The sequence below is a fragment of the Helicoverpa zea genome, chromosome 7, assembly GCF_022581195.2.
Source record: "Helicoverpa zea isolate HzStark_Cry1AcR chromosome 7, ilHelZeax1.1, whole genome shotgun sequence".
Lineage (NCBI taxonomy): Eukaryota > Metazoa > Arthropoda > Insecta > Lepidoptera > Noctuidae > Helicoverpa > Helicoverpa zea.
In genome coordinates, this window is record NC_061458.1 from 9551894 (window position 1) to 9578802 (window position 26909).

Sequence of the window (26909 nt, forward strand, 5' to 3'; positions counted from 1 at the left end):
ACTACTAAAGTAAATAATGTTTTATAACTTCACAATGTTTCAAACTTAAAAATATTTAGATTTCAAACGACTTGTAGACATTATTAATGAACTGAAATATTGCTCTTATACAATTTCTTTAAATAATCTATCCTTCACCTTAGTTATGTGACAGCTAATCTAGTGACATTAAAAAACTAATTTTAGTAAACTTCGTAAAATATCTACTAGTTTCTCGGTCTAACCTTGTTTTATGTCTGTTTCTGCTACAATACATTATACAAAACTTTCGTATTTTCCTGCAAAGGAAATTGCTTTATCTCAGTAAAATGATCGAGTGGGTTTTATTCGTAATTGACACGGAAATGGTTTGTGACGTTACTGTTTCCTTGTACTACATATTTGTCTGTTTATATGTTATAAAATATAATTTATTAAAGTTGATTGTCATCCCATATTAGTCATATTTATCTACGCATGTTCAATTTAATTCAACTCTGACCGTTTTCTTGCTGTTTCACCCGTGTCCCGTGGGAACTACAGCTCGTAGCGGAATAAGATAAGCTGATGTTACAAGGAAAGAGTTTAGCTTTCCAGTAGTGAAAGAATTCAAATCGTTCAGTAGATTCTGAGCCTTTAGGGTTTAAATAAACAATAAAATATTTTCCCTTTATTATATAATTGGTAATAGACAAATTTTGAAGATATAACTCAACAACCTGTACCCAATCAATTACATTCAAATATATACACTCGGGTAAATAACAAAAAAAAATCGTTTTTATTCCGTTTTATCATGAAGATGCTACACATATACCCCACTTCACTCCATGCTATTTTTAGTTAAATTCTGAGAAGATGGATGTCCTCGCGACAAGAATTCTTCCACAATAGTTTCACTAACACATATTATGAACATATCTTATAGCCGGCGACTTCGGAAGTCGGCGGTGTGTTCCGGCACTTAATTAACCCGTAAATAGCACAAGAAGACACGGCCGTCAGGTTGTGTCCTATTCCTGTATTTATAGAAACTGGGTTGGAACTAATTTAGATTGTCCGTTGTATGATTTTAATTAAAGTTTATTTGTTACAAAAAATAATGCAAGAATGTTTTTCTCATAAGAATTTACTTTAATAGACATGTCTTAAAGCATGCAAGAAATCGAAAAAAAAAAAATTGGTTAAGACGCAATCAACTGCCTATAGATTCTCCGTAAGTTTACCCTACCAAGTTCTCAGTGACTTTTGAAAAGGTGTTCATAAAAAAGGCATTTTTTTACTGTCCTTCATAACCAAGTAATTATGTCTTAAAAAACTAGGTTTATTGTTATTATCACGCTGTTTATAGAGTAGTGGGTAGGCCTTATACAAAGTAGCATTCAAATTATGGACTCACAGAGTGGTTAGCACCAAATATAGATTGTACTTAAAGTTTTATTAAATTATGCTCTATTCATACACACGGTTTTGAAGGTAAAGATTAACAAGATATAGAAAGAAAAAAAAAACAGTTGCTAACAAAGATTGATAAATGTTTCCTACCAAAATATGTTAAGAGTCAAACTGTGAGTTGTAATTTGATTAAGATTGGATAGCAACAACAACTTAGTCACGTCGGATTACGAGAAGTGCCTTCTTGTTGCCACGCCGATATTCAACAAAGTAGCATTATAGCTTATAGCGCCATTAGATACCTTGCCTTAATGGAGCCAATACTCTTAGAGCAATGACATCATATATGGATGTTTGCCTTATATGATTTTGTGTCTCTGCAGTGTAACGTTATAAGGTAGGTTTAGTTACAAATACCTGACAATGTTATCAACACGTGTGTTTTCCCTAAACGGTTATCGGCGGATGTATTCGAACCTCATTGATTCTTGCCTGCTTAATTCTCATTTAATAAATTGGAAAAAATAAATCACTGATTCCAGATTGCTAAACAAATAATAAGTAACTCGAATCGATGCTTTTTTCTTTATAAACGAGGCCTGGACTCATTACTTGCCAATAACATTTGGTCTTAATGAGGTAGTCCTTTAGGTTAATAACCACTTATCTGCGTGTTTGTTGTTAAAATAGGCCTAGATAAACCCAGCTCGACAATCAGTGACTCACAAAAGATCCTACTCTCGCCGTGTGACGTAATGACAGCCCAAAATAAAATGACGACATGAATGAGTACTAACACGTTAGCTGACAAAGTTAGTCTACGTGCCGTCTCATGCATTATGCAGCCGGTACGCGTATTTTGAGCTCATTTAGCGCTCAGTTCTAAATATACCAAGTGTTTCCACACATGCCGTGACCTTTTGATGTGCGCCGTATGTTCAACAAATGTATTTCCGTTGCGGTCATCTGTCACAGTTTGGAACAAGGGTCCCGCCGGGGGCGCGCAAAGTACGCTTTGCGATTATTTGTACAAGCCGCTTATTTCAGTTTCAAGGTCTGGAGAGAGTAATTTTTATATTCTGTTTTTTGTTGTTTATGTGAATGTTTGTGTGTGTGACAGTGTTTTTGTGAATACTTTCCTTATGACCTCATAAATATTTCAGGCAAAAAAACTCGAACCCAATTTAAAGTGACGAAAACTCACAGTCGTCGTCCGTCTTTTGTTAAACACCTCATAACACACTGGACAAAAATACTTCACTTTACATATTGCACTTGGTACAGAGCCCTTGGCCCAATACTGAGTTTAACCAAAGCAACGTTACATATGGAAGACATAATTATAGCTGGACTAAATGCAACCACGTAAGCATTCTCGGAGATAATTCTGCGGTACATATACGGTGCTGTTTGTACCTAACATAGATAGCAGGGCACGAACAGAATGATTTATGATTTATATGGAAACCTTATCTACCCAACCTAATTGTTTGGGCTGTTGGAATAAAGATAAATACGGTCAAGGCATGCATGTGTCAACAGCCAACACTTGTTGGCTTTTGTTATAAAAACTGCGTAAAAATGACCGGTCCCTTTTGTGTTGACACGTCTCGCTCTTGGCCGTTCATGAACAGTTGAACATCTGTACAAAACAAAAACAGTCATGTCGTTGATAGATATCTTCCTTAATTTGTGATAGTGTTTCGAGGAGCTTCTTATCCAACGATAAAGTGGGAATAAAAATAAAGATAATGATGACGACTGCTATTTTAATCCTACTGTCAAAATATACATTCCTTTAAAACATTCTTGTACTCAAGCGCGAATCCCGAGAGAGATTCCTTATCCCTAGTGAAGGGTCTAAGGTGAAGTGCTTTAGTACTTCAACTGTAAAACAAGGATAATCAAGCAACTCGTTACGCGTAGAAGATCAGCTCGGATCGGGGTCAAGAGCTGACAGACCATAATGATAGGAAAAAACGTGGGCTGAGTTAGAATTTAATTGTTGAGTTACATAGTGGGCGTGATTATCGAGTAAAAAACAGGTGACTTCTACTGGTAACCTATAGAGCTTGAAAACTTTCAATCGATGATTGTGCCATCATATTCCAAAGAAACAAAAGCCTATCTCAGTTTTTATATAAACTTTGAACCTTTCAATCAAAAATCGGGTCACCTCGTCCATTGGGATACGAATTTTAAAACTGCAGTTCAAAGATCTTACAAAACGACAAAGCAAAGAATACAGTCGATTTGTACAAAAATCTAAGGTGAAACTTTGAACTCTCGACATGTAGGTACATATTATACATATAATACAGTTGTGATAACTCGATACATATAATTACGCACATACCTTCATAAGATTCTTAGTAGGTGAATATTCCCAGAATCCTTCAATAAGTACGTACACGAGCGTGCCTCCGGATAGTAATGTAATATTGGAAACTTTAATTGGCTAAGGTTTCGGATACATAGTAACGTGGAACTTTCTAGGACTCGGTAAACTTTGTTAGCCTAATCCGACTGGTCAGGAATGTGAGTGATTACGACTATCCGTTTCTTCATATAGTTTTATGGATATAGGTAAGTAATTAATGTGATATAATTGATATAAGTTGCTAATTATCAGTTTTATTATTTAAAGATAATAAAGTATTTTATTTTCGAACAATTTCGAGAAATAGACGTAACAAAAGGACGTTTTATCGAGAAATCGAACACATTTTTTTTAATGTTAGGTTACCTACCTATTTGTGAAGGAAAACCTCTTGAGGAAACCTGGACTTATAGTCTGAAATCACCAACCCGCATTGAGCAAGCGTGGAGATTAACGTTCTTAACTCAATTCTTCTCCGTGTGAGAGGAGGCCTGTGCCCAGCAGTGGGACGATAAAAAGGCTGTAACAGTAACAGTACCTACCTATTTACACACATTTTTTTACAAATGAATGGATACACACTATTTTCATTACACGTATGGCTGCAAACAAAGTGTGTACTACCAAGAATGTCGACGAAACACACTATTCACGTCGTAACCCATAAATTCAGGTGAACTGTGTACAATTTCCCGATTCGTGCTCTCGATTAATACTTCGCGTCGTCATGTTGGTACTGCCGGGGGAACACGCGGCTTGCCCCGTACGCGAGCAATTAGCTTCGTTCACCAGAATTAATTAATTTGCCTGAAGGCCTCCCCACTTGGATATACATGCAGGGAAGTTAATCATTATTTACTCACAATTTCACTAGTAAATCAATTGGAGAGGATGGTTGTAGTAAGTCCATCTATTACATAATATGTAATTAAAAAAAGCATTTTTCTATAAAGTGTACGGAATATAAATACTCTTTGATTGGATTTCTTAGGTGTAGGTACCATTGGACGCTCCCTAGACGTTCAAATAATTCCTCAATATGACTAATGTCGGTTTTAATATAAATTGAATTAGGTACATAAATGCATTAAATTGATTAATATTACCTAAATAAAAACTTTTTTAAATATAGTAAAAAGGCAAACACAATAAAGATGTAACAGTACTGGCTGAAAATACACACGTATTTGAAATTTCAAAAAAAGAACAGCATTTAAAAAATGACAGTCACGAATTTGCCACGGTAAAATTGACAAGCGCAATGAATAAGTGGAGAATTTATTCAAACTGTAAAGTGCTGTATAGATAGTTCAACTCAGATTTGCGCGCGGCCCTATGTGTGCGTCGGCTTGTAAATATACAACTTTCATTCGTGTGACAGTGACGTCGTCCGAGCATGACGTGTTCTTATCGCTTTTTGTTATGGGTACAGTCGTTTACGAAATTGTCTAGTTCTTCACGGAGAAAATGTTTTAAGGAGTCAGGTAGCGTTTCAAAAAAATGAAACAACATTCAAAGCTTTTTATTATTACATTTTACAGTTTATCATTATTTTCTCATACGGCTTTTCAAATTGACATTGACAGTGTCAATTTGAAAAGCCGTATGAGAAAATAATGATAAACTGTAAAATGTAATAATATCTAAGATGAATTAAATACTCCTTACATATTTTCTAGCTCGGGGTACGCGGACAATAAATAAATGTGTGGACTAAGAATGTAAAAGACCTATAATTTAGTATAATAATGGAAACAAAATGTGTGGGGAATTTTAAAAAATTATATTGCTTCGCATAATGTCGACCAAAATAAGACGGAAATAATGAAACTCATAAATGAACGTTTAAGTCAAATTGATGAAGGGATGTTGGGTAATACTTGTCGACATGTACAAAAGAAAAAAGAAGAATACTATAGACATTTTGACATGGAGTCAGAATTTATAATTAACATTGGTGAAAGTAGCGAATCCGAAAATTCATCATTTGATTTTTCAAGTAGCGATACAGAATCATTATAAATAAATAAACTAAATTACGTAATAACTGTACTTTAAACAGCCGTATACAACCCCTAAATAACTGTATTTGTACCCGACTGTACCTCTTGTCACGCACACAAAGTCACTGTATATGTACAAGGGTTACCCACACATAGGGCCGCGCGCACGACTGAGTTGAACTTACTATACTGCTGTAGCGTGAGTACATTATTTCCCAACTTAGTTAAAGTTAAACAAAGCTCCCAGATTGCAAAGTAATTAAATCGCAAACAATCACGAGCGCCGGTTTCATTGGCATCATTAACCGCTTCCCGTAACATTTTGGTAAAACCCGTTCAAATATGGCAGCCAGCCTATTCAGGCGTTGGGTGCTTGTTGAGTCATGACGAACCCCGCTACAGCTAATTGCCAACATACTCGTAAGCTTCATAAAAGGCCACTTCAAAGCAAACCGCTCCATTTAAAACTAAAACTAAGACGCGGGTCGAGAGCGGCAAATTGGAAAGACTGGTACATACATTGTAATTGACACCTAAATAGCTTTCTACTCCATAGGAAATGTATCTGTTTAGAGTACTTACAAATTGTAGACTTAACAGTCGGCCGATACTTGAGCCGATGGTTGTTTTTTTTAAGAATTTAAGTTCATCATATTGAATTCAGTCAAAGTTTGCATTCGGTCCCATACTCGCATCATGAATTCAATCAATTGGCCAAATACCAAATCGTTGTTGTGTGCGTACTACCGTAATTTCTGTGTTCTATACTGATTTATGAGCCCCAACAAACAGTCGGCCGACTAAAAGTTTGCAGTATGTGGGTACTCTTAGGGATATCAGGCTATTTTGGTACCGATGGATTGAAGGGCAAACAGTTAGTCATGGGTTTTCTTTGTTTATCATAGAGGTTCAATAAGAGGTTAACCAATCATAAACAGTAGAAAAAATAAATTGAATCTATTTTGTTCTAGGTATGTATGAATGAAGATTCAGATTATGAAGTAGGTACATCGGAATGATTTAATGCTTTGTGAATCATCGCATTTTTTTTTATTAGTTCAAGCATCTCGAATGATTGACGCTGTTAAAAGCATAAGGTTTTGTGTAGGTACCTACGTGTTTGATGATTTATTATCACTACAATTTTTTTGTATCTACTTAAATAGTGAAATAAGTACTGATCTGTTCATTATCTATTAATATCACAAATATAACATTTTGAAATTAATCAGAGATAACAATAGACAAAACTAAATAACGAAACAATAGACTTTTATAATTCTGTAAGTGGGCGACCGTGGGCTTACCCAATTTTGGTACATGGACAAAAACTTTAATTTGCTCAACTAATGATACTCTTTTTTCAGCAAAATAGTCACATAAAGTATGATGAACTTCAAAATGTCAGTACCACACGGTTTACGAGCGTCATTGTCCTCATAAATTAATAAAAAGAAAACTAAAAATAGATTTCTGTATTTCTGTCTGCATTCCAACACAAAAATCCTTTGTTACTGAAAAAGGAATCAATTTATGTTACCCAGTTCAGTTATTATACCTACTTACATACATTGACTTCTTTCTACTCTGACAAATTTTCAGTATGTCATTGCAATTCAGTTTATACTAGAAACATTTACTTAGAAACATTAAATCGGTTTAGTAGTTTTGACGTATGAAAGCTAGAGTTACCTTCGCAGTAATGATAATGATAAAACTAATTAATTAGCGTTGTCATTCCCCAGGTTAGGACTAACTCACGATGGAGACAGCCAGTGTCAGAGCGAGGCCGTGAAAGGCTCAGTGATGGCACCAACTGTTCTGGCCACGCTACACAACTACGCCTGGTCCACTTGTTCCAGAGAACAATTCCATGAAAAATCCAAGTAAGTATAAAGACAACCTTTTTGATTACAGGTTCAAATCAAATCAAAAGTCATTTATTCAAAATAGGCTGAAAATCAGCACTTTTTGAAGGTCAATTAAAAAAATAGGCCCCAAAACGCCCACCCTTCACCCCTAATATGTTTTTGCTGGGAAGAAGAAGTGGTGGATCAAACTCCCCAGCTATATATGGATCTACTATATGGAAAATCTGAGGAACTGGTATCTGGTATGTGCAATTCCAATGAGATGCGCCTACTTACGGTATAGTTTCTCTAAACTACATACTTTACTCGCCCATGCATTATATTACCGCTGCATTTTATAGGCACTTACTTAGGCCTACAGTTCTATTATCAACCTGATCCCTTAATTATCTTTTGTGGCACACTACGTGTATCTATTTGCAACGACATTCATAAAACATTCCACGTAGGCCACCCAGAGGTGTGAATAAATCCCAGGAATTTCATATCTAGATATTATTTTAGGACAGCAATATTGAGGAAAAATTCTGGTTATCCAAACCTGGTATCTGATAAATTACGCATTGGTTACGGTTAGAAGCTCAGTGGAACGTATTCAGGCTAATTGAACGCGCATACGTAGATACCAACGTCCAAATGCCTGACTTAGTTTAGCTGCGGTCGGCAATTGGTTGACGCGCCTGCCTGTCTGCCTAGGCCCACTGAGTTGAACACTAAGCTCATATTTAACCACTAGGCTGTCTATTTAATTATGTGTATAAACTGTTTCAACTAAGTACAACAAATTGGGGAGTTATCAAAATATTCTGACCATTATTTTTCAAAATATTGTGTATTTAACCAGCATAAAACCTCTCATAATACATCATACTCGTAGCAGAAAAAAGAAAATGGTTCTTTACGTTCTTCTATTACAACGAAACATAAATTGTCGCGCTATTCTCTCCGACCAACAATAACGTTCTTTGCAACTGTGTCCAATAGCCGTATTTTCACTTTGTTATCTCTTTCATACACCACTAAAACCCTCGTTATTCTGAGCTCATAAATTAGCCACATTATTTGAGTTTATCACAAAAGAAGCCCAGCTTTTAGTTGGCAGATGTACTCTACGGTAAATGTTGCCAAATAACTTTGTACACGAAAAGGAATTTTAGATCAGTTGACTTGTTGAGGCGAACGAACTGGGATTTGCGAAATCAACAGGTGAATGATGTTAGAAGCATATTTGTATTTCATATAAAGAGAAAAGTAAAGGAGGCAAATATCATGCTACTCTGAAACGAGTATCTCCCTGAATAATTTTATATGGAGTACCGAAAGTTTTCGGTAAATGTTTGAACTGGCTGTTGATTCAAATAAATACATTTATTTTAGAAAATCTGATTTTAAAACTTTCGAGTAATCTATACTTAAGTACCATTTAAGTAAGTATTTGAACAACACCTGGACTTTGAGTAACAAGATTTTAGCGTGGCATTCGTAAGTTAATATTTAGAATCGCTGAGTGAATGTAATCGGTAAACGTTAGTTTGTCAGTCAAATTATCACAATTTGATGTGACATCATTGTTCCACCTGTATTGAGTGACGCAATAAGCCTTGCCTGTCTGCTAATTAATACATCATTATAACGTATTTGATGCTAATTAGTCATATTGTTGTGACTCTGTCAACTAAGTTATTAATAGCTGTAGGTAGAAGCTGAAGCTATGCATTAAAGTGGAATAGCTTTCGTATTGTTTGAGGAATCAATTTATTTCCTAGTATCGTAACGTTTCGTTCACGAACGACACTACTCTCTAACTTTGGTCATTTTAAACGGTTTTAACATTCTTAGATCGTTTCTATTAAAAAAAATATTTGACGGAATCGGTTTTGACGACCTCATCGCAAACGTCTCATATTACTTGTGTGATGACGTCAGATAGGATTATAAATTATAGAAGAAGACATGCTTCACCGACAAATAGAAAAATGGATAATTGTGGCAGGGGATAGTATTGAGTGTTATTTATGTTTAACCTAATAACTAATTCGAATCGCATTGTTCAGACGCTGGTGGTGCTTACACGAAAGAAGTCATGATGAAGGTGTGGAGCTGGGTGGTGCCAAAGAAATATCCAACTACGTGTTCACCATGGATGAACAGTGCCGCACAGAATTTGGCGAAGGGTACGTATTTTCTTATAATAAAAGGTATTTTCTTATCATGAGGTGAGAAACTGTCAAAACAAATGTAAGTACTTAATAAATATCAAAAACATGTAAGTAATACCATGATTGCTAAGAAAAAATGAACTCCTTAGTATCGCTGAATTTCCCGTTGTTCAAGAAAATGGTTTATCCAATCATTTTAATGGAGAGAAGCTTAAATATTTATGTAAAACCAACGCAACTGGTATAGTCAACATTACATATAAGAAGATGACGGTACCCATAAGCTTTTAGGATATTTGAATATTATCTTCGCGGTTTCTATTTATATGAAACAAAGTAATCTTTTCTATTGTTAAGTGGTCTATGGTCTTTTTACCTAAAATGATAACCTTCATAGTTCATTACTCTATTTTGGTACAAAACAATGGCTTTTTGAGCCTGCTGAGTCATTTAAAACCACAAAAAAGCCGATAAAATTGTTTTATGGTATTCCCATATTAAGCACGTCATGATGTTCTTGAACCAGGGGCTTGAGGCCCGCATAAACTGTGCGGACTCATAAAACTTAAATATGATATTGTGCTTTAAATTGCGGATTCAAAAACCAATAAAGTTATTTATTCTACAGACTATATGAATCACCGGTAACAAAAGTAAACGGTTACTCTTTAAGTAAAATTGATTACTTTCTTTCAGACTCTCCTTCTCTGTCATATTTAGCCAATAATAAAAGTAATTGCCTACCATTTCTTTTCCTCGTAAAGTCGTCATGTCACGACATAAATTGATCGATTTTGTCAAACTAATAAGGGAATCAAGGCTACTGTATGCTCCTCATAACTTTGATGAATGAAACACGATACACCAAGACATTTTATTGACAACATGTCATACTGTCAATTGAGTTATGTGACATTTAGTAATTGTGGCTGGTTCACAATGCGGGCTCAATTAGAAAAAATAAAGCTTTTAAACACGGCTCTGAATGTGGAAATAAATAAGTAACTGTATAATTTCGTTCACTTGTAATTTTTAGGGCACATAATGTTTCTCGATAAATACATCAGTTTTATGAAAATATTCATTGTTACAGTGGTTTCATAATTTAACTAGTTCATTAACTTTATGCACTCATGCATAATTGAATACTCGAAACGTAAATTCATAAATAATTAAGAGCTTTTAACAGTTTAATCAAGTTTCAATCATTTGCCAAAGAGCAATAAAATTAACTTGCAGTGCAAATAAGTGGCGTAAAACCATCCTAAATAGGTTTACCCGTTTTACTCGGGTAGTTAGTTCAGCTACCGATCGGAGCCAAAATAGAACACCCATTTTTGTGGAGAAAGTTGTAAAAATTCTTCAAATACCCACGTTGTGTGGCAAGCGGGAAGCTATATAGGACACTACAGTTGAGATTTTTCCGATAATCTGTTTACGTGTAATCGAATCTGTGCACGCGGCAACGGAATACATTTGCGGCGGAGGCAGATTGCATTATAAATGAACATACGAATATTTGGACACCAATTGGAAGACAAGTACTTAACAATCAAATATCTTGGTGAAATCGCACTTTAAAATCTTTTGCCCTGCTATTTTGTTCAGGCACCTGTGGATGGAGCCGTTTTATTCCAACTGCCGGCAAGCAGTCGTAATGTTGTTACATTAAGAATTTGCTGTCGCCTCTCGGCACATTAAGCGCAAATTTAAGTATCTGTTTATGGCAAAACATTATGTAGAAGTTCTTTCTATTTAAGTTACACCCTTTTATGAGCATACATGGGTTGGACTTGCAACATGTACTTCTGTAAGTACATTATAACAAATTAAAAGATTATCTGCAACAGAAACACCAAGCTAGATCCACTTGTAGACTATCAAACAATTGTACCGCTTATTGAGATTAATCTCTGAACGTGTTGAGCTACAGAATAAATAGAATTACTCATCCTCGTTTCCGCATAGTTTGATTACTCGAGTCTGAGTTAAAATTATTGAAATATGATTTTCCTCAATGGGTGTATTTGTTTATAACACTTGACTGGCACGTGGTTCCAAATATATCTTAAGGTGAACCCCAAGTTTACAAACAAGCTTTATATTAAACTACAACATAATATTAGTTTCGAAATGTATGTTAGAAGGAGCTTGAAACAGAAATCTCTAAAACAATAATAGATTACTTTTGAATATTAAACAATAAGAGGAAAAGCTTTGCATCATTTCCCAAGTTCTATAACAATAACTCGGTATTCACATTTACATCAAAGGAGTGGAAATTATAGTGTTTATGTTTGCCGCCTAGGTTTTCAACGCCTTTGGAAGTACGGGTACGCAATAGTGATTAGCATACCTAGAGCATGAAAACAGTTCAACTAGAGTTACACAACGCTTTGTTGTTTTATTCAAATGTCCTTTGTGGTCGCCATTTGGCTAACGTACATGCCATGCCGTTACTATCTCAACTTAATGTCACAATAATTAAACCAGTAACTCTACTCCTCTACTGTCATGTTTTACTGTTACTACGGAGTAGTTTAACCTGGAAATGTTACAGACTTCTATGGTTTCTACATATTAAAATTTCATACCATTGCAAGAATTACTTTTGAAATGCCCACAAATTTGAAGCTAGAAACGTGAAGAAGCGCTCCTTGTATTTTCATTTGTAAGTCTCTCCTTCGTAGTTAATAATGTTTTGTTAATTCGGTAGCTGCCGTGGCTTTTTTAATCATATGAAAACAGTGGTTGGAAACAAAGGGGCTACCCTTTGAAGGCGGGCGCTCTCTCTGCCCGGGGCGAGGATCGACATTGGTAGCTCAAAGGACGAAACGACAGGATTCTTTTAACGAACAAACTCAAAAAGTACTGTTTTAATTTATTTTTTGTTTCAGTTGAAAAACTGTTGTTTTTTGTACAGGTATTTCATACTGCTGTGTACATTTCAATCGAGCGTACAACTTCACAAAAATATCGAGCCAATAAACTGCCCGATATGTTGATGTTGCAGACGAGTGGTCGCTCTCTCACGTTATATGGGATCGAATATCTGCTTTTATTTGTTTTCTAGTAAGACAAGCAAACATTTTACAAACGGAAAATGATTTACATACCATCGAACGATCTCTATCTTTATAGTTTTGTCCGTCATTTGTTTCTGCTAAATCAATACTTAGCTGTTGTTTTTACACCTTTAAATTCTAAAATGGCTGTCTCATAAAAAGCATCATAAAACATTCCTAAACAAGCGATTTCAATACTAAAAAGAATGTCATGATAATTTCAATTATTTAGAAACGTCCCAGTAAAAATCACAAAACTGTAGAGGAATGTAAATAAGCCATCATCCACCTTTTAACAAGATTATTGTCTGACATGAAACTGTTTTCCTTTGTTGTTTGAACTCCGACCGTCCTTGACTCGATAATGATGTTAGCTTGTTGAATTTTAATACGTTATTATGGTATTTAACAACGCATTGATTAAATATTGAGGATAATTGGATTTCACACGTTTTGGTTCAAACTAAACTCTTGGGTAACGAAAACTTAGGTTTACAAAGAACCTAATTAAATAACTATTACGTGTAATCTATTATAAGATAGTTCAACTCAGATTTGCGCGCGGCCCTATGTGTGCGTCGGCTTGTAAATATACAACTTTCATTCGTGTGACAGTGACGTCGTCCGAGCATGACGTGTTCTTATCGCTTTTTGTTATGGGTACAGTCGTTTACGAAAATGTCTAGTTCTTCACGCAGAAAATGTTTAAGGAGTCAGGTAGCGTTTCAAAAAATGAAACAACATTCAAAGCTTTTTATTATTACATTTTACAGTTTTTCATTATTTTCTCATAAGTTTTTTCAAATTGACGTTGACAGTATCTAAGAAATAAATGAGGTGAAATATCTAAGATGAATTAAATACTCCTTACATATTTTCTAGATCTCGGGGTACGCGGACAATAAATAAAAGTGTGGACTAAGAATGTAAAAAGACGTATAATCTAGTATAATAATGTAAACAAAATGTGTGGGGAATTTTAAAAAATAATATTGCTTCGCATAATGTCGACCAAAATAAGACGGAAATAATGAAACTCATAAATGAACGTTTAAGTCATATTGATGAAGGGATGTTGGGTAATACTTGTCGACATGTACAAAAGAAAAAAGAAAAATACTGTAGACATTTTGACATGGAGTCAAAATTTATAATTTACCTCGGTGAGAGTAGCGAATCCGAAAATTCATCATTTGATTTTTCGAGTAGCGATTCAGAATCATTATAAATAAATAAACATTAAATTACGTAATAACTGTTTTTCTTTAAACAGCCGTAACCCCTAAATAACTGTATTTGTACCCGACTGTACCTCTTGTCACGCACACAAAGTCACTGTGTATGTACAAGGGTTACCCACACATAAGGCCGCGCGCAAGACTGAGTTGAACTTACTATACCTATTTATAATTTCAATTTCTGAAAAGCATTAGACTTCTCTCGCAATATTAGGAGGATAATTTGATTAGTCCATTATGTGCATCCTAGAATCATTATCATTATCATCATTTCAACCGTAGATCGCCCACTGCCGAGCATTGATTTCCAAAAGGACCGTGTCCCGTCAACCACAATGTTAGCCGCTATTTGGGTCATTCATTAAAGCTCGACGTGCCCTAATTATTGGGTACAAAGGATGATAGTTTATTGTCTCGCATTACGTTACTTCGTGGTTCGGGAATTAACTTGATTGCTCATTCCGAATTACTTTTATTTACGCTGATGGACCGTGAAATTGCTTTGTTGATACGATGTAGGTATGGTTTGATTGAATGTTGAGATTGTGGGCAGTGCAATGAAGATATATTTAGTCACTTAGTTATAAGATCACTTCTAAAAAATTCTACCTATGTTGGGAAATCATCGACTGTCAGACTATTACTGATTGAAACCCACCATGTTCCTTCTGGAGCCCTTTTTGTACCAAGGTCGCGGTAAATCTTTCGAAGAATCTCGTAACCCCTACAGTCTTCCTAGCCGCTGCCTAGCCTACTGTTAAGGTCTCATCTAACAAATGTATCTAGCTTTTAGTACTGTTAGCTTCTATCTGAATTGCGAAGGACGTTGTGGGACCGTTTGCCGTAGTGATTTGTAGAGTAATGGCCAATCTTTGAGCTGTGTACGTGATAGGTTACCTTAGTAAGTGAATCTTTGACGGCAATACTGACTTAGTTTATATTATATAATAAAAATACGAACGATTCTTTATCTACCGAAATATATAAGAAGGTAAGTATGATAGGTTTACATTAAAATATGTAAATGCCCACTACCCATTTACAAATGTAATATTAGGGAAATAGAGGTAAAAGTCATCCTTGTTATTAGCGGGTTAATATTTGAACCACGAGATAGATGCTCTCTTGCATACAGAACAACAGAACCTTAAATATTTTAAAAGCGCTCACAAATACATCCAAAATAATAATTTACCTACAATGAGCATTAAAGCAAAATGTTCAACTGAAACATCATAACGAACCGTGATTCATTCAATTTTAACAGTCATACGCGTACATACGTTAGTGTGCGGTAAATGAATGGTGGTGGGTACATAGTAAACTATGTACAGACACACCTACTTATTATAAGTTCGTATGTATCTATTGCCGAGAGCACAAATCTTCTGTCTGCGATCCCATTCGTATCGCTCGACGGACCGTCAGCGCTTCCTTTGAACCGACTCTGAAATCCTAGCTACAAAGTCCGCGTCCGTATACTGTTACACTGTAGCATCTTATAACCAATCATTAATTAGACACTTCGAATGTATTCAAACTGTTCACTTTGTACGAGAGTCGACTTTCAGGGTATTTTCGCTTATACCGCCACGTGGATCCAAATAAAAACAACAACAAGGAAAGCTGCCACCGTAATGAATTATTAAAATGAATGTTTTAACGTATTCCTTATAATGTCACAGGGCTTTCGTAATTAGTATTTGTGACGCTAAAATCAGCCATGTCTTCCTTATTAATTATACTTTCGTTGGCTTTAATTAAATGCCAATTTAGACGTTCATTTTTAAAACACAGTGCCCTAAAATTACCTCGCCTCTTCAATTTATAGGCCTCTTAGAATAAGAGGAGCAATTGAAAATACGATAAATATATTATTCAAACATTTTCAATGCATAATGATGAGCGTATCAACAGCCTATCATCTCTTTCAATGATCATGTTTATAAATAAGTCAGGAGGATTTTACACTCTTGTATCTATTTGCTCCTTTAAAATCTTTATTGTGCATAATTCACGTTGTATATACTCAACTCATTGGATGTGTAATTTTGCTTAATCAACATACCTATATACTCCATTTAAACCCGTATAGCGGTTTAGCACTAAATATCTCGTCGTCATATAATTTGAATACACTTTCCGATCCAATTTCGCGACGATTCACAATCGATCCAACATAACTCAATGTATGCGCGCATCACTAACTACATTTCGGACTATTTGTATGCAAATTGCTTCATCAGATTATTTACTGCACTACGTACATATCATGTAAGATACAATAGGCACGTTGTGCTTGTGAGCAAGTTGACTTCAACCATATCTTGTATACCTATTCATTACATCAGTTAGGATTAAACAGTGAATGTTTAATTAATCCTTATCGAATATAAAAATCGAAAAAACATCGGATGCTTTGTCACAAGTCACAAAGCTCCAAATTCCAAAAAGATCCGATACCAGTGCTCCTCTTTGAAAAATAATTAAATTACAGTTTTTCTAGACACAGAAATTGGAACGGACTATAAATGCGAGGACTGAAATAAGAGCAAAAAGCGGCATTCGTCCGAAGCTATGACAAATCAATAGAAATATCGTTCAAAGTTACAAAGAGAAACAATCTAGAAATGGTAGCTGGAAGGAGTTTAGTTTTCTGCTTCCTTCTTTTTTAATCTTTTTCTTCCGAAATGCTAGATGGAAGTCATGCAAATATATGCGTCGGTTTATTTGCTTGACATCGCTCACTATGTCGTAAAGACTGTAGAAAGCGTTTTCTGCTCCACATTTACGAGGAAATCATGTGTTGTCTCTTACATATCTTCGTAAGAAATTACTTAAATTGTTGACCAATCTCATGTCTTATTAAGAATTCTTCTCTCTTCAGGTTTTCAGTGTGCAAGTCAGTGAAAGTGAAGTCGGCATGCTCGCGGCTGTGGTGCGCTCACCGCGCGATGCCGCACGTGTGTCGCTCGAAACGCGCTCCTCCCCTCGAAGGCACGCCCTGCGGTCACAACAAGGTAACAACACTGTGTTTTACGAACATTTGCCTAAATGTACATATACTATATAGCACGAGGTACTAATGTATTTACAGAGAGATCCTTAGAAACAGGAACGAATTCGTCGTCTTCTTTTCTTCTTCTTCCGAGCCTTTTCCCAACTATGTTGGGGTCGCCTAACTGGATGTAGCTGTGTACCAGTATTTTATTAAGGAGCGGCTGCCCTATCTGGCCTCCTCAACCCAATGACTCGGGCAACCCGATACCCCTTGGTTAGTTTGATTAGAACCAATAAGTCGTATGAACCATCAAAATGTTTGTATCTTGAAATGTATAAAACTTATTCTGCTATCAACCATAAGCTCATTGTCTAAGTACAAAAGTCTCAGCGAACTGAAAACAATAAAGCAGGAAGACTGAAGACACCGAAGCAACAGTTGGTATTAATCTCGCGCAACAAGAAGATTGATTAGCATTCATATTGAAATTAATGAAAATTAATATCGTACTCGTTAGTACAACATTAATATCGATATTTAACTAAAAGTATGACCGTTTCTTGGAAAATAGAACATTGCATTCGTGTTCGCGTGTCGCTATCGCATACCTTACTAAGGATTCCATCGCTCGCACACGGAGAGCACGTGTGTGCGCATAAATTCGATGAAATCCTTTGTGAATATGTTTTTCAAGCTATGCAAATGACGAGTGCTGGCGCCGTCAGATAAATACCGCCACCGACGAGAGCGCTATTGTGCGCACCCGTGAAATAACACAGCTATCCTAGAGCGCTTTTATGCCAATTCGAAATTCAATGACAATTTAAAACCAATTCCAATCCGAGGACATTTCAATAAGGACTTGTGCCCATTTAATTTTAAAGCAGACTGTTTTATACTGAACGTTGAGAAAGATATCTCATTGAACTTCTGAGAAAGTAATTAGCTTTATAAAGGCTCCGCCACGCGTCCCAATGTTGTTTCTTGGAATTCTTGAAAAACTTGTAGGTAATCAACAGTTCAGAAACCTGTGGCTCGTGTATATATTTTAATTTCATAAAGTTAATAAAATGAACCAATTAATCTACTTTCAGTTACTACCTATTGTTGATAAAAGTCGTTTACTACAACTACTTTATAGACGTCGTATAAATGCGAAGATTGCCTACCTACATTTTAAAACGAAATAAAGATATCCACCAGATTGCAGAAGTTCCTAATCTCCTATTAATAAAGCTTCTTAAAAGCTTAACAGGAATATCAGGATAAAGATCAATCTACTGTTTATTTTAATACTTTTAAATTCAATAAAACAAGTTGAAGTAAAATGTAAGCATAAGTACAGACAATTTCAACCTCGTTTGTACCCAAATCTTTATATTCAATAAGAGACACTTTCCGTTTTATGACATTTGTACTTTTGTATCCGATTACACAGTAAAAGATTGATGGCAAGGATTCTACGGATTGTGGAATCCAATTCAAAACCTACTGAAGCCTTTATCCGACATATTTGTATCACATTTTATTATTCATTTTGATGAAGCCGAAATGTGGTTTACCAACCGAGCCGTGCTAATATTTTGAGTATAATCTTTTAACAGTTAGATGCTGAGGTTTACGCCTTTCGTCTTTTAAATACCACAAGATTAAGGCTTTCATTTTAATAAATAAGTAATTCTAAGAAACCTATTTTAAAATATCAAGACAACATTTTGAGCTTTCTTGCAAAATATCATGCACACCTTAATATTTTGCTAATGGATTCAGCTGAAGTGTATTTCAAGACACTTGTATCAAAATGCGGCTTATGTGAATAATTCGCTTAGCTACATAGGTATGTATCGACTTTCAGCTCAATTCCTAAAATCATAAGATTACAAATTAATGTTTTTGGTAAGACGTGTATTTAATGCTTGCTTTAGAACCTAATATATAAGTGCCTACCGTTCGTTTTTTACATTAAGAATTATTGAACCAATACACGAATTGATAAACGATACACCCTCTGTTTAAGGTCTACTTACTACGACTACTTGCTATAATACATTATAGGCTTCCAGATTAATTAAAATACTTGATTGGAGATTATTTGAAATTACTCTTTCATACTATCGATACTTCTCTGAGTGAAGTGACCTTGACATGAATGTGGGACCAGAGTAGCCTAACCAAACTCTTATATAAATCTTATTTTCTCTTACTTTTCGAGGATACAAATCAGCTACCAATTTTTCGTCCACCAGTGCTTAACAAATCTTCTTTCCATTCTCTCAGTGGTGCGTAGACCGTGTATGCGAGCCGATGCCAGGCCACGCGATCAAGACTGAAACTACCAACACTGAAACAGAAGTAACCGTCAATAAGGTGGAAGACAAAGAGAGGGAGAATGACAAGCCGGAGTGGAGCGAGTGGGGAAGATGGAGTGATTGTAGCGCGAGCTGCGGGTATGGCTTGCGTACGCGTATTAGAAGGTGCCGGTTTAATGGGTAAGTAGACTAATGAGTAAAATAAGTTGAAACACCAAATTGACCGACTTTGTAATGCTCGGAAATTATATTACAAAGCTTCAACTCACTGATTTTTTAAGTAGAAGTTGACCAAGACGAGTTTGATAATATAACTAAAATCAATATAAAACGTGTTCTTACTTCCTTCTTATCTGGGAAATAAATAAATTATTTTTCCTTTCCCGCTATTTAGCTCATGTGGTGGTGAGGTCAGCTTTCCTTGTTTTTCATCTCCAATTCGCTCTACCTATGATATCTTTTTCGGATTTTTCATCTCTTATATTTTATTCTGTCTCATATTATATCGTGTACTCTTTTATTCTACAGTGTGATATCAGAAAGTGCTTGCGAGGGCGCAGGTTTCCAAGTCCGAACGTGCTGGGGAGGCGTCACTTGTGCCAACACTCGCGACGTACGCGCTGACATCTGCACACGACAACATGCGCGGTTCATACCCTATCTACATGCTAACGGTGAGTTGTAACTGATGGTAGAAGAACCCAATCGCTGTCTACTGGGAGCGTGCCCAGGAGACTGGCAGAGCACTATATGCGGTATTATAGTACTTTTTATCAGGAACTACGAAGAGGGTAATCCTCAGGTCTTCCAATAGTCGCTCACTGAGGACTCGAGTGAGTGACACGACAAAAACAGCTATCGCGTTCGAAGATGGAGTCTTTCATCAAATATACTGAAACCTAGAGAATTTTACTAAAAATAATTTCGATTCCGATTTATACTGAAAACTGCTGAAAACACACAATTTCAATAATTATCTTCCACGTACCTATAATTAACAATTCATGAGAATTTCAATACGTTATTTAAATACCAGTATTCATTTACCAATATATTTTATTTTATCCGTATTCATACATTTATGATTTATTCTCAGAATCCCAGCACTGTGAGATCTGGTGCGTGGACTACGCGGGTGGAGGACCTTCTAACTTTGGAGCTTTGCCTGATGGGACACCGTGCAGTTATAGTAGACCCTACGATGTTTGCTTTCAGGTATTTATAATTTGGAAAAAAAATATGATCAAAAGAAGATATTTGGAAATCCAAAAAAACAGTGTAGAAATATAGCGGAATATCCGCTCGGTTTGACCGGTCAAAATATCGGTCTGGAAATATGACGACAGTTTCAAAACGCTAGGTTTTGCGGTTTTATAAAAGTACTGTAGTTTGGTACTATTGAAGGGCTAAAAATTCAAACTATTGGTAAAGATACGTGGGTTAATAGTACGACAAAGAGTAAAAAGTACTAAAGGATATTATAACAAAATAAGAACAAGCTTTTTAAACAGAATTTTTACCTACTTTCTCCATTTCCCAGATTCTCTTAACTAATTCAAGTCTAGTGAAGTAAAAACTCTGTTCATGTTATATATTGTACAGCTTATACTAAGTGGTATTAAACTTAATTGTATAGACCATAATACTACACATTTTAAAAAAGTGCAGTGATTATAACATCAACTTAATTAAAAGTCCCCAACCCGAGCCACTTTTCATTGCAAAGTGGAGAACTCGACGCAACAATCCCGAAAAAATGCTTTTTATTTTTCAAAAATTTCGTATTACGACACCGTTTTCCTTTTAGTACCTCATTTATGTTGCATTATATTATTTGGATAAAATACTAGCTTTCACCTAAAGTAGTACTTGTGTCCTGAGGAAACTCCTCACAGATGGATAAAAAGTAGCGTACATGTTGTTCTAATATGTTAGCTGTATAACTGGCAAGTTTAGACTAAATCCATTGTTTTTGTGCGTGAACGAGGAACAATCATCCATACATCGATCCATATATTCAAACTTTCACGTTTATAATAAATAGGATTATTATATACTTATTGGTTTTTCTCAGGGTACTTGCGTTCAAGGACATTGCAATTCATCGGACAGTATCTGCAATTGGTGTCCAGATGGCTACTGCAATAATAACACCCATGTCTACACCAGACAGCTTGGCAAAGGTACGTCAAATGTCTTATCTTGTACCACACTAGCTTCAACTGGCGGTTTCCAAGGAAACTTCTCTGTGCAAAAAGAAGCTTATAGCCTCGTCGATAAATGGGCTACCTAACACAGATTTTTTATTTCATGTGGGCCAATAGTTCCCAAGATTAAAGCGCATTAAAGCTAACCAAATCTTTAGCTTTATTTACTACGAGTTTATAAAAATGATGTAGTTTGAATAATGCTTTCTAACACCAGCTGAATAAAACTTAAGGATCAACTAACACCAATTAGAAGATTTCATCACCAGCACAGTAAAAACTTTTACTTCGAACATCGACAAACAAAAAGTCCGCTTCGATCGCCCGTTTTTTGCAGCAGCGAGAGATTTGAAAGCAAATGAATGTTCTGGAGCGAAAGGGTACCTAATTCAGTTAGATTTCATTCAGAATAGCTACGAATCAGATAAACTACGTCTGGCTGGATTTAAGTTCTGTAATGCTCTTTGAAGTTCAAGGACCGACTGTGGGACTGTAAACTGCAGTCTCTTTGAATTAAATTACACGCATAGATTGACAAATTCGAACGTATTGGAAGTCGAAGAACTGTGAAATTGTTGTTTGTACTAAATTATAGTGAATCTTTTATTCTCATGCTAGCATAGTTATGGATTCTATGTGAGGTTTTAGAATTTTTTGAATCTTTAGAATTTCAATGGTTGCCGTTATTCTTTTGTTGTGAATGTTATTTCAAGTCGTCGTTCCAAAAGAATTTGGTTATCTGGCTCTAGACTAGACAGCATGTCTTTTATTCACTAAAATAAATATCTCTGTAACATTTTCAAATAACCACAATAGGTATTCGTTTACATTGTATTTTCGTAAACCTAGAGACATCGTCGTCCATACTTCGTTAAGGAAAGTTCCGCCATTTTTTTCTAACTTAGGATACGCTAGAAAGATTTCAGTGGTTTCTTTATTTACTGGATTAGTCTTTGTCCTAAATATCAAAATAACCATAAGTACGAAAAACACCAAGCCAGCAAATTTCCAAACAACACGTCACCTTTGTTTTTTATGTTTTTAGGTTGGACCCGCATGACAATGATACCACACGACGCTCACCAGTTATCCGTCCACATCATCACGCCCGTACCTCTAAACATTGCCATCCGAGAGAAAAAACGCGACAAACAGATCTTAGACCTCATGAAACACTCCAAACGTTTCGACATTGATAACAACAAATACTTGAAGTACGATCCTAATGTACCACAGAACTTACAAATAGTAGAAGTGGATAGTCACGTCATAGATATCAAAGAAGGTTCTAGATGGGAAGGTGAAGTGGTAGCGGCGGGAACATTGCTTAAATGGACGAGAACTGATACAGATGTTTTGATATCTTCGGAGTCACGGCTGCAGACTGATTTGATGATTATGGTAAGTGTTTTTTTGGTAGTCAGTCTCTTTTATCGACAGGTGATGTGGTAGATATTCTGTAACCGTAAAAGCTAGAACACCCTAAAGCCTTGTTCAACATAGCCTGTTTAACTGAGAGTCATGTTCAACATTTTGCTATACAAACTAATCAAAAACCATTTTGTCAAATCATAGCTCTCATACTACCTGTGCCCAACGTGTTATATGTACATAGTTGTACTAGAAATGTATTCACATTGAATGAAAAGTTGGACGATGAGTTGGACGAAATATGAAATTCCACGCATATATTTAAATTGTAGAAATGTTAGAATTAAAATAGAAAACGAGACGAACGAAATGAGCCTACCATGTTGGAACTAAAATCAAATTTTATGTAGCTGAGCTAATTCACTCATTTCTCGCTAAACTTCCTTTCGAAGCGTTTATTAACGAGGTTCGTACTTTGAAAGCGGTCGCTTCTGGCTCACTATGAATAAACTTGGCTTGAACGCTGTTCAGGATTATGACAGGATTTATGACCGACTATGTTAGCCTGAATAGGTACAAGCTGTGCCGACCTAGTAAAGGAACCAAAGTATGTCGCAAAGAAATTAATTTCAGTGAAATATACGCCTTAAGTATTTTTTGCGCTAAAGTAGGTCACAAATTATCCTTTTCAAGTTTAATTAACCGTATAACTGTTTCTGCATAACTAACACTGTATAGCGTTTGTTCGCGTTTTATTTATTTAGCGGCCGGTCCCTAGCTGCTTTGTTATTTAACATCAACATAAAAGAATCCGAATTTCCCACGTGGAAATAATAAATGCCAGAGTTTAGGTCGGTAATTTTTTAAGGTCCCTCTTCACGGTCGGTCGCCCATTATCTTCATTCGTCGCAATTATTTTCAGATTTTGATTCGGAGACAAACTAGGTAATTTAGTCATTGTGGGGTAAACACAATACGTGATAGGTACAAAAGGGAACAAACTATGAAAAGTGTAACGAGGCGAAACATTGGATGATAAGGGTTGAGCGGCATCCGCGGCCGGTTTAATTATTCAACGATGCTTTCAACTGCGCCGCTAAAGTTAATTGGGACTCACGCTATTCACTTTATATCTCATTTTTATTTTTCTATTCAAAGAAGTAATTTGGCCAGAGCAACACTTCACGTAAGCGAGTGTGTTTAGCTGAAAAGCTTTTAGAGAAGTTTAATGGCTTAAACGAAATTACCGAGCGCGAAATCTCTGCTACCTTATCCTTTTGAACTAAGCTGGCGTTTTATTTCTATTTTACGTTAGATTTTTTTAATACAAAAATATTTACCTAAGTATGTACTTCACATTGATTTATATATCCTACTTATATTATAAACGTGAAAGTTTGTGAGAATGTATGGATGTATGTTTGTTATTCTTTCACGCAAAAACGGCTAGACTGATTCGGTTAAAATTTGGTATGTAGATAGGTGATACTCTGGATTAACACATAGGCTACTTTTTATCAACACACAACGCGGGTGAAGCCGCGAGCGGAAGCTAGTATAATTATAAGGTTAATTGGGGCATTATTTTATTTGCGATGTGCACAAGTACAAACATAGCCAAACAGACAATTTTAAATGTATAGGACTTCTTATACCTAAACAATTCCGTTGAATGTGAATATTTTGCATTTAATCGCTAATCTTCCAATAATGTTTAGGGAAATCGGCATTCATCTTAACATTGCCTTAATTTCAACTTCCGCACAAATACCGATAAAACTTATTCATCAGATTTTACGTTCCAATTACGGAATTAATCTGGCAGACAATAGGCAAGGAGGCCTTTATCAATGGCTGCCTTTTCTGATTTCTCGTAAGACAATATGAAATGAAGTTAATAAAGAGTCCATTAGATACACGTGTTACGTAACGGTAATGTGCTCAATGTTACAGGGTGTTATGAAACCGCTGGTAACGTAGGCTTTATATCGCTGTAACGTGGTAACAACCTGTCTCACAGTAATGGATACTTAGTTCACTCGAGTGTAATATCCAAGAGTTATGTGAAAATCTAAACATTCATTTACATTTTATATTTTTTTATAAATATTTTGTTACGGGTAATTTTCATACACATGATATCGATCTAACGGCTTATCATACATCTGTGGAGAGCACGGCGTATTTAGTTTTATCATTTGAATCTCCCAGTTTATTACACAACATAATATTGCAGGCATATCCCGAACATCCAGTGGCGTCAGGAGAGTCAGTGATGGTAGAAGTGTCGGTGAACTACAGCACTCCTGCCAGCCGCACCAGGCCCTTGGAATACAGGTATATAACATTTTCTGGAGTACAAAAATAGCAGTAACTTTGTCATTTCATCTGTGTGGATAGTGCCTTAATTCCAAAAGAACTAAAGAAATATGATGCGTATGCTATCCACTTTGAATTTTGCTGATAACTACTCTATTTCATACTCACTCAGACTATTTTGAAAACACTTTTGAGCTTGACATCTATCATCCTGCTAAAAATCGACGCACACCAACTTGTTGACGCAATACCTATAGGATTCTATTTGAAGATTTTCAATTTTGAAGACCTTCAAAATCTAAGAAAAACAAAAAAAAAATTCGCGGGAAAAATAAGATTCAATTAAATTACCTTTTGTTACATAGCATCCAGTTCTCTAGAAAAAAAACAAATATTGCAAACATTTCTCCAGCAATGAGCGTATCAAAGCAATGTCAATATGTCTGAACATTGTTGACCTAAACCTGTTTACTCTGCATACGATTCTGAATTGGAAAAATATCTTTCTTATTTATATATTCCTTCTTACATTTTCATATCTATTATTGTAGTTTAATATTACCTACTATTTCAATGCTCGTGCACTATAATATGTCCTGCGCAGCTGGCTGATCTCCTTACGTGAGAACAGCCGCCGTGGCCGTAATTGGCCGTGGACGCCATTATTATCATTATTAAATGTATGTCTCTTTCTGACCTCGGGACTACAGAGTCCCGGATTACTATTTCAATGGATGGTTCTAGAAACGAATTCTTCCCAAATGAAATGACCTTTCTTCAAGGTTCGTCGTGCTTGAATTCTGTAGCTTGGAAGTTAATAATTATCCAAACTTCGACGATTTTGCGTTCAGCTTGGTTTTCATAAGACTATGTTGAACATTTTTAATTATCGACTCGCATAAAATTAAAACTCGTTTACTTTTAATAGACGGCTATTGGGAACTTTTCAGGATATTTTTTTTATCTTGTAATATAAAATTAAGACTGTGAAACTCGTGGATCAAATAGATAGAACAAGGTTAATGACCTGACTGCCAAATTATTTCTTTATCCTTCTTTTCGCTTAGAGATAATTTATTCTTGAGTCAATAATAATCTGGTATTTTAATGAGACATGGAGTAATTTGTTTTTACATGAAATAATTAACCTGATTTTAAATTGTAAATAAAATAGATTTACCCAATGCGTTCACATTTATTTAGAAAATACGTACTTATTTTAGTAAGATAAAACAAACCTTTCGACAAAACAAAGCTCTTCAAGATTTTATAATTCAAAAAATTACGTAAAGATACAACTCTGAAGAATACTCACAAAATATACATGTTTGTTTGTATATTTGTACATAAATATTATAACATGTAGAGTTTCGAACAAGCGACCTTAATGTATCTTATAAAGTTTGAGACAGTCGCTTCCAATACTAGTAAGTGAAACAAAAGTTACCTTTGTCTGGCCGAGCTCGTCCCGGGAAATTCTTATTCCGATACGTCTCTGTGATTTGTTCCTATAATGATAGTTTTGTATGTAAAGTTGTGTCAATGTTTAGCAATTTTATTTATAGTGGAAGTTTCTGCCATGTTTATGTCTATATATAATCTTTTTTTATTG

The 26909-nt window shown here is 35.5% G+C and overlaps 1 protein-coding gene across 1 annotated transcript in view; it reads left to right on the forward strand.

Annotated features, from left to right (window-relative positions):
* The window catches only part of LOC124631767 (A disintegrin and metalloproteinase with thrombospondin motifs 3-like), a 42893-nt gene that overhangs the window by 6769 nt on the left and 9215 nt on the right, over positions 1-26909 (forward strand). Inside the window, exons 5-13 of the mRNA XM_047166360.1 lie at positions 7503-7643; positions 9683-9802; positions 16978-17110; positions 19369-19580; positions 19929-20074; positions 20497-20615; positions 21475-21583; positions 22653-23008; positions 25215-25315. Of these exons, the coding sequence (XP_047022316.1) occupies positions 7503-7643; positions 9683-9802; positions 16978-17110; positions 19369-19580; positions 19929-20074; positions 20497-20615; positions 21475-21583; positions 22653-23008; positions 25215-25315 (1437 nt within the window). The remainder of the gene's footprint in view (positions 1-7502; positions 7644-9682; positions 9803-16977; positions 17111-19368; positions 19581-19928; positions 20075-20496; positions 20616-21474; positions 21584-22652; positions 23009-25214; positions 25316-26909) is intronic.